The sequence below is a fragment of the Sardina pilchardus genome, chromosome 10 (assembly GCF_963854185.1).
Source record: "Sardina pilchardus chromosome 10, fSarPil1.1, whole genome shotgun sequence".
NCBI classification, from domain to species: Eukaryota; Metazoa; Chordata; class Actinopteri; order Clupeiformes; family Clupeidae; genus Sardina; species Sardina pilchardus.
The window spans coordinates 4,604,815-4,617,314 of NC_085003.1; the positions used below are offsets into that span (position 1 = coordinate 4,604,815).

Here is a 12,500-nt window from a genome sequence, read left to right on the forward strand (position 1 = left end):
AAGAGAGATGACCTGGGAGTGCGTGCAGAGGGTCGCTGTGTTTCTGCAGAGCGCCTGACCTTTTCAAGCGATGCACACAGCATGACTCATTACACTCAGTCGCCATCACACGGATCAGATGATCACTCACACACACACACACACACACACACAATGACCAACACTGACATTTAAGCATACATACACATACGCACACTCTCTCCACAAAACACACACACACACAGGATGAAAGCCAGGGTGGAGGGTTCAGAACGACACCAAGCGCTGCAGCTAATACTCCCCACCCTTCAGATCCAACTACGGTGCACCTTTTCAGCCACACGCACACACACTGTTCATCTCTGGTAAACCCCTATGCAAAACGTACATGTAGCACAGATACACACACACACACAAATACACACACACAGTCTCATCGGTCATCATCGACTTTCTATCTAAATGCTACCATCTTGCACACACTTTTGCAAGTCCCACCCAGCATGAAAACTAATACACCTACCACCATCAGCATTGACATCTACACACACACACACACACACACACACACTTCTGATTTCCACGGCCTTGAGCATCAGCAACCATCTGAGAGCTTTAAGCCGGGAGGATAAATGCTCCTTACAAGGGCGGGCACAGGAGGACAAAACAACTCTATGTCAGCACTCATACATATTTATACTGTGGCAGGGAGAGGAGAGAAGGATAGAGAGAGGGAGAGAGAAAGAATGATAGACAATGAAGGAAGGAGAGGGAGGAGGAGGAGGAGGAAAGGGAGAGAGAGAGAGAGAGAGAGAGTGGAGGTGCAAAAGATGGACAGCCAAGCAGAAGAGGAAAATCCTTTGAGGAAGAAGGCGTGTGTGTGCGTGCGTGTGTGTGTGTATGCGTGCATGCGTATCTGTGTCTGAGTGTGTCTAAGCCCTCTTTAATTGTGATGAAATTACAGAGGAGCTAATCCTGACGCTGTGTTACGAGTCATTTCCTCTCTGAAGGAGACGCCAGGCCTGCTGCACCAAACCTCATTTCCCTATTAAAGCACACACACACACACACACCCCAAATCCCACCAGCACTGATTACTGAGCCCCAGCCTCACATCTGCACAATACACACACACACACACAAAGACACACAGGCAGGCAAGCGCGCACACACACACACCAACACCAATAACAGCCTGCCATGACATTTAGATCCACAGACATTTCTGGAGCCTTCTTCCTCGACCAAGAGAACACAGCATTCCCTTCTCACCGCTCTCTTCCCCCCCCCCCCCCTCTCTCTCTCTTTCTCTCTCTCTCTCTCTCTCTCATGCAGTTGGACGAGCAGCACACAGACATAACACTCAAAGAAGAAGGGAGACTTACCGTGCTCTCTTTTGTCATCACAGTCCAGGCGCGATGAAAGATGACAACAGGCCAGAGAGGGGAGGGAGAGAGAGAGGGTGAGAGAGAGAGGGAGAGAGGAAGGGAGAAAAGAAAAAGAAGAGAGTGGAGGAGAGAAAGAGAGAGAAACAAATAAAAGTCAGTGAAAACATCCAACTGACAACACAAGAGTGTCTACTGGGAAAAGTGTGTGAGTGTGTGTGTGAGTGTGTGTGTGTGTGTATGGGAGGGACACTCTTGGCCTCGGCTCGCTACTGCTGCTGTACACATCAGTCTCTGGGCTCAGGAGTGTGTAGTCTGTCCTTTGGCTGACCCTCTCTGGCCCGACACCGAGAGAGAGAGAGGGAGAGTGTGTGAGTCGACCCAAGAAAAATGCTAACGCCGTCTCAGTACTGGGGCCTCTGGCTGTGCCTGGCCGGACAGCCATTTGGGCTTCTCTCTCTCTCCCATCATCCCCTCATCAAAAAGTCAGCAGGTGTTTAAGATGCAGCAGCCATTTTTTTATGAGCGTGCTCAATGAATACAGGGGTCAAGTTATTTCCAAAATAAAAATTTAATCATTCATAAGGTCAGTCTGCATTAAACATCAACATCTACAGTGCAAAAAAAAAAAAGAAAAAGGAAAAAAGGAAAAAAAAAAAAGGACAAGCCAAGACCAAGGCCCTCTCTCCACTCTCCCCTCGGTCAGGGCGGGCTGTGTGATTGGCCAGCGGCTTCGGCGGCCCGGCGGAGCCAGCCGGCCGATTGGCCGAGGAAGATGCAGGGGGGGCCCTCACCTCTGTGCTCCAGGTCGTGGTGGTTCTTCTCGTCCTTGACGGGCAGGTGGGCCTGGCTGCCCAGCGCTCCCAGGGCCAGCAGGCCCGAGCCGGAGCCGGTGACGGGGGGGATGCCGGGCGGCTGCAGGCCCGACGGGTGCGGCGGCAGCGCCACAGGGCCGTGGGCGGCGTGCGACAGGTGCTGCGCCTGCAACTGCTGTTGCTACAGGAAGAGGCCACGGGGAGAGGGGGGGGGGGGGGGGGGGGGAGAGAGCGGCACAGGGAGAGAACCAGAACGAGTGGGCCAGAGAATACACGGCAGAGTATGCACAAATAACACACACACACATTTAGAACGGCGACGACACATGCACATGCGCACACACACACTAACATTTCAAACACGCTCTTGCAAAACAATGACTATACATGCACACTTAGACACACACAGTCAAGCACACACACACACACACACACACACTCAAACAAAGCACTAACTCAACACTAACACACAAACTCCCGTAGCGCTCTTCCCTGCAGTTGTTTGCCTACATCTCATCTATTTCACTTTCATCACATACACACACACACACATAAATAAACTGCTGTGGTGGAATTTAGGCAGCGTTTGAGTGTGTGTGTGTGTGTGTGGTGGGGAGCAAGGCCATTAGCACCTTCACACGTCAGTGGTGGTCAGGCAGTGCGGCCGGGTGTTGGGTGGCGCCCCTGCCCGTGGAGGGCAGCTGGGTGAGTAGGGGTGGCCACCGCCCAGATTAACACCGGGCAGAAAATAGAACTGCAGCGCGCACACATACACACACACACACACACACACACACACGGCCCTGGGGAAGAAACTGGACATGATTGGGCTAAATGTAGGTGTGGCGTTTCAGATAGGAACTCACAGACCCAGGCCCACAACCTGTATCTGTAGGGGACACCTTGTAGCAGGTCAGTTGTCCTACGCTCACACAGAGAAGAGTGACAAGAGAGCGAGAGACAGAGAGAGAGAATCTGTAACACTAGCGTGTTTGGCAACACTGTACCAAAACAGTCATGATAATAAAGCTCCTTTGAGTTTGAATGAGAGAGAGAGCCAGTAAGCGAGAGAGCGATCTATGGAATACATCCGGAGGAGGGAACTCCTCGTGGTTCAAATCAAATAGCGAACTTTGCGAGTATACTCAGCTGAACAAATGTGTGTGTGTGTGTGTGTGGATAAAGACTAGGAACACACACCCCCACAGTTGATCCTGACAGAGTTGTCAAGTGGACAGAGGCACGGGAGCCAGTGCTCAGAGAGTTTGCCGGCTTACGCCACTCGCCACCACCTGCTACTTGGGGCCAAGCACTGATCCACTGGCACTGACACACTCACAGCAGCTGGGTGGGAGTGTGTGTGTGTCAGATAAATAGAGATAGAGCGAGCGAGCGGAGGTGTGTTTATGTGTGTGTGTGAGTGAGTGAGGGAGTGCATTGCACGATGGGGTGTGTGTCTGCGTACGTTTCCTCGCGAGTGAGCATGAGTGAGCTCATGTGAGAGTGCATGTACACCATTTACAGGTAAGTGTGTGTATTTGTGAGAGTTAGAAAGTGTGTGTGTGTGTGTGTGTGTGCGTGTGCGTGCGTGTCCATCTCCTGCATGAATATTTGAGGCTGCGCGTGTGACGGGCACGAGCTGAAAGCCACTCAGACTGAGAGTGCGGCGTTTAGAGTCGGGTTAAATAATACTTAAGCCTGTGAGCCCATAAAACAGGAAACACGGCTATAAAATAAAAGTCCTGATGGATCACCCTCATACTCACGCCACTTCAATTATTCAAGTGCTATTATGGGATGTCCTTTACACCCCCGTTACCCTGAATACCAACATCCCCCACTCCCGTCCCCCTCTTTAATAGGCCTTCATTCCATCACTGACCATTTATGGACATTCTTAAAGAGTTTAGAATGGATTCCATCACACCCTCACCAACACATACGCACACACACCACCCGAACATAAAAGGGTGGATGTTATTAAGCATGTATAGCAAGCGCGGAGGTCCAACCTTTGAGAATGATCACGGGGTCTTTATTGGCGTGTGGCAGGGTAAATATCAATAGTGGGAGCTTATTTATCAGGCCGGGGCGCTGCAGACGTTTGGCCTTTCCACAGAGTCAAATCATTATTAAGATGTCTGTCTGTCAGACAGGCTGATTTGGGGAGGGGGGTGTTGGGGGGTTGCGTAATTGCAGCCATCTCGGCAGGCTATTTGCACAGCTGCCTCTATATTAAGGTGAAGGGCCCTGGAGAATGGCAGAGAGAGAGAGAGAGAGAGAGAGAGAGAGAGAGAGAGAGAGAGAGAGAGAGAGAGAGAGAGAGAGAGAGAGAGAGAGAGAGAGAGAGAGAGAGAGGGGTGCAGAGGAAGCAGCAAGGAGGGGGGGGGGGGGGGGGTCACCTGGGAGTTGGGGTCACCAGGCAACCTTAAACCCCTCACACTGCTCTCTCTCTACTCAAACCTGAGCTGACAATCCTATTATGAGGTGTGTGTGTGTGTGTGTGTGTGTGTGTGTGTGTGTGTGTGTGTGTGTCAAATATGAAGTCGGACAGGAAAACAGCATTGACAAAAAGCAGCCCTACAGAATAGAAAGGAATACAGAGAAAAACAAGAGGAAAGAAGGGAGAAAGAAAGAGAGAGAAAGATGAGAGAAAGGGAGAGTAGGAGACACGGTGTGTGTGTGTGTGTGTGTGTGTGTGTGTGTGTGTGTGTGTGTGTGAGCTGCAGTAGTGCTGACCACAGGGGAAATTAACAGTGGCAGGGAGGCAGCCGAGTCGCAGGGGAGACCCATCGCCGCTCGCCGGCTCTAACGAGCCTCTGATGAGTGCTGGATGTCGGACAATCACCCTGAGCCTCATTAGAGCCCAGCTACCACACACACACACACACACCAAAATAAATAAATAAATAAAAAAAACAACGAAAGGAGGAGGAGGGAGGGCGAGGAAATACATAAATATATATATGAAAGAAAAGAGCCTCCTCTTCTAATTTAATATTCCTGGATAAAGAGCTGCTCTCTGTGTGCTAATCTAGCAGCCATCTGTGAGAACAGTGCAGGGAGGCTGCCAAGCGCTTCAGCTTAAGATTCGCCATTTATTAAAAGTAAAAAAAGAAAACAGGTGGGGGGGGGGGGGGGGGGGGGGGGTTTGAAGGAGGTCTTAAAAACTTGCCAACTGGCCAAATTAAGGGGCCGGATGACTGCTACAACCTGTCTTACAACAGGAATGAAGAAAACAGAGTGCTATGCAACCCGACCACAGCGCAGGCAATGTACCTACACACACACACACACACACTCACGCGCACACACAGACGCACACGCACAGCTAATTGGCGCCCGTAGGTTGAGAGGAAGACATTATGGAAAGAGACGGATAAGAGGGCTGTGTGTGTGTGTGTGTACTTAGGAGCGGTGCAGCTCAGAGGTATGGAGAAAGCCCCATTTAAACATGCAGCAGGTACAGTACGCGCCTGCTGCTCATTAACAACACAAGCCAGGCACCAAGAGCTGCGGCTGAAATGCGTACGCATCTAAAAATAAAAACAACAACAACAACAACAACAAACAATCTAAATCAACAGCACGAGTTGCCTCGCCAGATAAATAAGCTCTAAAATATGCAACGCAGCTTTTGAAAATCAACACGGCTGACAAACATTAACAGCCCGACGTACAGAGATGAAGACACAAACACAGTGCACACACACACACACACACACACACACACACACACACACACACGGCCAGAAAACTAGATGAGAGGGGAGGGAAGAGGATATCGACGGTGGCAGAGAAGTAGAGAGGAGCAACAGTGGGAGAGGAGAGGAGGCCACCTTGAGGGCTCTGATCAAAGTGGCATCCCCAGCCGAGAGCAGACCCTGCCCTAGATGCATCCCATTACTGGCTCTCCTCTCCCGTCACCCGAGTCAGTGGCTACTCTGAACTACGTGGTCACACTCGGCTAGCTCTGCCCTGGGCCGGGCTAGTTAGCCTTTACTGGATCTCCTCTGCCATCACCACAGAGCCAGGGGCTACGACATGCTAACTTGTTCCAACTCATCACTGGCCGGTCACTCTTCACTGGCTATGCTGTTCCAGCCTATGCTACACTGTACCACAGCACACTGTAGTGTATAACACTGCTCAACTAGCTCTAGGCAGATCTGGCTTGAGTAGGGGAAGGCTGGGTAAGACAACCAAAGTCTGGCTCCCGAGCTACGATACACAAAGCTAGCCACGCTAGCCTGTGCAGAGCTGGGCCGCTCAGCTCTATTACGCTAGGCTAGGCTAGTCTGAGCTCTGGGCTTTTAGCCGTTAGCATCCATCAGGCAGCAGCGGTGGCAGCACCTGTTCCTCATGGCCTGACAGCCCTCACTGCAATCACTAATTCAGCTGCACAGCTAACAATCAATGCATTCTACCCACACAGCCCACAGCCAAACAACAGCAATGAACTGTGGCTCAGAGAGAGACAGAGAGAGAGAGAGAGAGAGAGAGAGAGAGAGAGAGAGAGAGAGAGAGAGAGAGAGAGAGGCCAGTATGACAAGTCTAGTATGAATGAATCCCAGATCTGGCTCCAACAGATACAGCGCTAGGGATTCATTTCTGCTTAGAATCGTACAAAACAGAACAGACAGCCAGAAAGACAGAGACAGAGAATAAAGAGAGAGCGAGAGAGCGAGCGAGAGAGAGAGGAGGTGGAGGAAGAGAGTAATAAACGTATGCAGAGGAAATCAGAGTGACACATTCCTGAGTTCAGTTCAAAACTTCTGAGGTTTCCGTCTTTTTGTTCCCTACTTTGCTTTGTTATAAAAGATCTCCGGGGATAAAATAAGGATATTACTCCGCACTTCCAAATCTACCTTCCAGACACGCGTATAAAAAGAGACGGAGGAGGGGAAAAAAACCCTGATAGAACTGATAAAAAAACCCGAAGAGAAACGTGGACCCCGCAGCATGTGTGTCGGGAGGGACGGATGAAGGCATGAAAGCATGAATGGAGCGCTGGCACAGAGAGGCAAAGCCGTGGCCCTGTTCAATCCAATCTGAGCTCAGGAAGTCATTATCTGGGAGTGAGGGAGGCTTGGCTGGGGCGGGGGCTCAGTGTTAAGGCCCTTAATTGAATTCCAATATTGGCCAGCACTTGTCTCCTCCATTACTACCCCACCCTCCCCACCTCTACTCGCTCCTACTTGACTGTTATGGAACCACCGTGGGGGGAGGTGGGGTGGTGGCGGCTTAAAGCAGGGTCAGCTGCAGTAATCTGATCACTACTGGACGAGACCACTAGTGGAGGGGGCACACAGACGCTGGTCATACACAGATGATCGATGAACACTAGATTGAGAGGGTTCTCAGGGGAGAGAGGAGAGGAGAGCAGAATAGATGAGACGAGCAGAGAGAAGAGAGGAGAGGACAGACAGCAATAAAGGGGGGTGGGGGGTGGGGGGGGGGGATTTACAGGGAACATGAGACCAAGAGAAAAATGAGATTAAACTAGGAATTTTTCTTCCATAAAACAATACCATGCAGTCTTTCCCTTCCCCTGTCTGTATCTCCGCATCGCTGTGTGTCTACGTGTGTGTGTCTATGTGTGTGTGCATGTGCGTGCATGTGCGTGTGTAACGCCGTGTGCCGCTTTCCAGTGTCTGTAATGCCATGTGCAATCCAGGTCAGCAGTGAGCGAGGGCTCTCCTGAGTATTGGGCAGATCCTATTAAAGTGATCGGGTCTCTAAAAACAGCCAGCTGAAGGGCTTTTCCGGCCGCATTGGGCAACACAAGCCCTGATTAGCACACGCACGCGCTGCTTACTGCTGCTAAATATACAGCGCCGGTAACAGATCCTAACTCTCCACACAGGAGCATGGCACACCCACACACACACACATAATAGGGCTCATTACAGATCGTTCAGACACTTAGCATGGAAATCCACCACTCGACATATCCTCCCACTCACACACACACATAGACAGCATTAAACCAGTCCATACTCACAGGATTACCATGCAGTCGCTTCACCAACACAATCACAGACGTATAAACACAAACACACACACACACGCAAATGCAAGTGAGAGGGGCAAAACGGCACAAGGCGTAGGCTGAACCACAAAAACACAGATTTTGAAAGGGTTTTAACATCTGTTTCAGCACAGACGTGTGTTAGGCTGTTGCTATGCCATCCTCCAATTGGGCACGTTGTGCCCTGGGGTGAAGTTATAAGGGGTGGGCGCAGTGGGCACAATATGTACTGGTTCGCCCCTCTCTCTCCAAACGGCACGGCAAAATGTAAAAAAGGGATAATACACACGGTTAGAGGCAGGTTGGGAAGTCCACGCACTCCGATGATAGCGTTCAGCTCGGTCATGGTGACCTGCTTGGCACGCTCAACAGCCTGTGCCACTTGCTGTTGGTGCTGAGAGGGACAGAGATGGACACAGACCTATTAGACAGGCTCATAAACAAGGCAATTTGGGGACAATGCCCTTACTAGGTATTGGGTCATATAACTGGGCACATTTTAACAGGCCAGGGTTAATGTTGCAGTCTTTTATGCAAGCTGAAGTGTGTTAACTAACCTTACATGTATATCACAATTTAACTTTCAAATCTGTGAGAACATAATCGTGAGCCTGCGAGTCTATAAAAGCTACAATTACCACACAGGCCCCAGGCTCTTCAGGGGGATTCCACTTACCTCCTGGGACAGGAAAGGCATAATTTGGGCCAAAATTGCATTCAGCCTTTTAGCGATCTCCGTCTAGAGGAAAAAGAGAGAGAGAAAGAGAATGAGGGGAAAAAAAAGAAAAGAATGAACACTGATGTAACTGCTGTATTGACACACACACACTCCTCTCCACCCTCCTCCCTCTTTGGTGTTTACTACGATTAAGTCAATTAGCATGGCAATCAGAGGCGCTTGACTGGGCACACTCTGCACTGTGTGATATTGACATGTGAAATATCTCTACCATGTCAAGAGCAGAGTGGAGCAGAGGAGTGGAGGGGGGAGAGAGAGACAGAGAGAGAGAGAGAGAGAGAGAGAGAGAGAAGGGGTGGGAGGAGTGCAGCTGGGCTAAGTGAGCACTCCACAGAGGAAATGAAGGAGGCAGGGGAGGGCGGCCATGTTGAGAGAGTTCCATTTCACCCCGCTGCTCTCCATCATTTGCCCGCCAACACAACAGGCTAACACAACACTAGAGTACGGCGTACTTACAAAGAGTCTGAAAACAGGCTGCTAACACAGCCCGTGGGCACGACAGCTTCAAATAGTGTCCTAATGCAGAACGCTAACAGACCAACCCTTGCACAGTCCACCCATAGTGTAGACGTTCTGCACCCAGAAGCAGAAGCAGAAGCAGAAGCAGCAGCAACAACAACAACACCAACAACAACACGTCCTTCATTTCAGGGTGAGGCTGAGGCCTCAAGCACTGACACAATGGAGCCAAATATGAGACTAGTGCTTAATGCTATGTGCAGAAATCCACAAGTGTGTGGCATCTCCGGGTGTGTGTGTGTGTGTGTGTGTGTGTGTGTGGTTTGTCTGTAAACACATTCTTGATGGGTGTGAGAAGCCAAGCACAATTAATGTGGGAATGCCAACTCCTTGTTCTAACGTGTCTCACTTGGATATGTGCACACACACTTCCTCATTCTCTCTCCCTCCCTCCCTCTCCCTCTCCCTCTCCCTCTCACACTCCCACACACACACACACTTTTTTCTGAAACTCATTCGCACACAAACACACATTCTCCATCCTCCCTCATTTCCCAGACGCCCCCTCCCCGTGTCTTCCATCCAGATCACCACGGGAACCCAGCCTCCGTTCTACCCGCACCCGCCTGCTTGCCTGCCCGCCCGGCCGTTGCCATGGCAACTGCCACCAGAGAAAGAGGAGAGAGGGGAAGTGAAGCGAGGAGAGGAGAGGCAGCTGCCCCCCCCCCCCCAACCCCCCCTCCATCCATCCCCTCCCTCCCTATCACGCTGGCAATCATTATGCAAATGGAGGCTGGGCCCCGGCAGTAACAGCCTGTAAAATCATATTAGGTGCTCAGGGGCAGGTCATTAAATTGAATTTTCGGGCTGTCGATCGCATGAGCGCCACACGAGAAGGCTGGATAAAGAGGAGAAGAGAGGAAAGGGGGGGGGGGGGGATGAGAGGCCAGGGGACGACAATACACCTCTCTCTCCGACTAGCTTCCCTCTTAGCAAACACCCCTGACACACACACACACGCAATCACAAATAACAAACATACACAAATTCGCACAAACCAGCATACAAACACATGAACACACACACACACACACACACACACTCTGTCTCTCTGGCTCCTGAGCACCCCAGGAGGAATGGTGTGTGTGATGGGCGATGAAAGCGTGGCACATCAGAGGCGTGGCGGCGGTAACCGCGGCAGCAGAGCCGGCTTTGACGGAGAGCCAGAGCAGCATCACCTCTCCCCATCACCGCTGAGCCAGGCCTGCTCATTTAGGAGGGCCGGTTCATCGCCGGGTCACCACAGATGCACAAACACATCACAGGCACCGCCACCGCCATCTCTCATCCATCCCACCGCACCATTAAACACACACACACACACACACACACGCACGCACGCACACACACGCAAGAGCAGGAAATAATCTCCAATGCGTCACAGGAAAACACCACTCTTGGTGCTCAAGCCAAATGTAATATCTCTTTGCACGTGATCCAGGGGCGAGCAGACAGCCCGATCCCACAGCCCCTCTCAGATGGTGCAGCCGAGGGAGATCCAGCCATGACAGCCCGGCGCACCAGCGATAATGAAAAGGCCGAGCCGGGCGGAAGGCTGCAGATCAGTGACATATTGACAGTAATCTGAGTGGGATATTACACCACATCAAAGGCTGCCCTGCCTTACACATGAAAGTGCTTTAAGGACATACCCCACATTCCACATGGGAAAAAGCTCAAATCCCTAATATCCCAAATCAGACAAATTCCACGCCGTGCGCACGGCGCAGCCGCAACCAAACACCGCGCCGCCTTCCCTCCACGAGCGCTCCCAAGGACGTGGAAAAACACAACACACTTCTCTCACAATAACTATTATCATGTAGCTCAGCAAAATGCTGGACAAAAGCCACATTTTAAAAAAAAATGTACACACAATCTGTAGGTGTCAATTACAGTAATCATATATTTTATATTCTATTTTATATATTTTTATAGTAATTATATATTTTCTTCCGAAACATATATACATATAAATAGGCGCACAAAAGCCTCACTGAAGTGGTCCCTATCCAATTACGGTTCCTTAGGGCCCCAAGAAAACATCTCAGAACAGTCACGCTTTTATACTCATTTTGTAAAAAAAAAAATGTTAAGCGCCCGGACTATATTAAGGACAGCTAGTAAAACATTCGACTGATAAACGATGGTCCACCAGGGGGGAGAGAGAGCGTTTTTTTTTTTTTTTCAAAAAGGGGGTATCTAAAAGGAGTGATATTGAAAGGGGACAAAGCCAAGGCGATGGAGGATATCCAGGCCAGTGTATAATCCCTGTTTACAGAGATAGAGCTTGTCAATAGCACTCGGGCGTTTGACAGGATTTACGGAAAGGCCTGGAGAGCATTGAGCGCATTCCTTACAGGCTTAAGGCTCCGCTGACAGCTGGGCCCACGGGGTCAAAGTTCAGACCATCTAACAGACACTAAAAACAGGGAGAGGGAGGAGCGGGGAGAAAGACACAAACTCGGTATTTTCACAGGATAAGGGGAATAATCCCTGATAGTGCCGTATATGTGTCCGTCTGAATCTTTGTGCGTTTATGTTAGAGAGTGCGCACATTTTGGACTGTATCCGCGTAAAGTATGTGCGACGCCAAATCTTTTCTGTGTGTGGGGGGATAGTGGGGAGTTAGTGGGTGTCAGTCTGATTTTTTTCTCTCCCCTCCCCCACCCCCCCCCCCCCACCTCTTTCAGTAAACACTCCTGACTGGCACATAGAGTTCTCGGCAGTGTGTGTGTGTGTGCGCGTGTGTGAGAGAGAAAATAGGATGCGAGCGCTATGAAACAGATGAAAGGGGCCTCAGCTTTTGAGTGGCGAGCTCCACGCTCGGCTGCACAATTACAGGTACTCGGACCAGTCTAGCAGCGCTTGAAGAGCACTCGGGGAGCCAAGCTGTCAATGGCGCACACACATACACACACAAACACATACACACTCTCTCTCTCACACACACACACAGTCACACACACCTCTTTGTCTGTTCCCATCGGCCACCACTGCTGAATGAGAGAGGCGTTGATGAGTATTGAATG

General features: G+C 50.6%; 1 protein-coding gene across 1 annotated transcript in view; it reads right to left on the minus strand.

Annotated features, from left to right (window-relative positions):
• tle3a (TLE family member 3, transcriptional corepressor a) overlaps window positions 1-12,500 on the minus strand; it is a 36,505-nt gene that overhangs the window by 14,489 nt on the left and 9,516 nt on the right. The window contains 4 exon segments of the mRNA XM_062546795.1: window positions 1,365-1,372; window positions 2,159-2,360; window positions 8,500-8,604; window positions 8,887-8,949. Coding sequence (XP_062402779.1) covers window positions 1,365-1,372; window positions 2,159-2,360; window positions 8,500-8,604; window positions 8,887-8,949 — 378 coding nt within the window.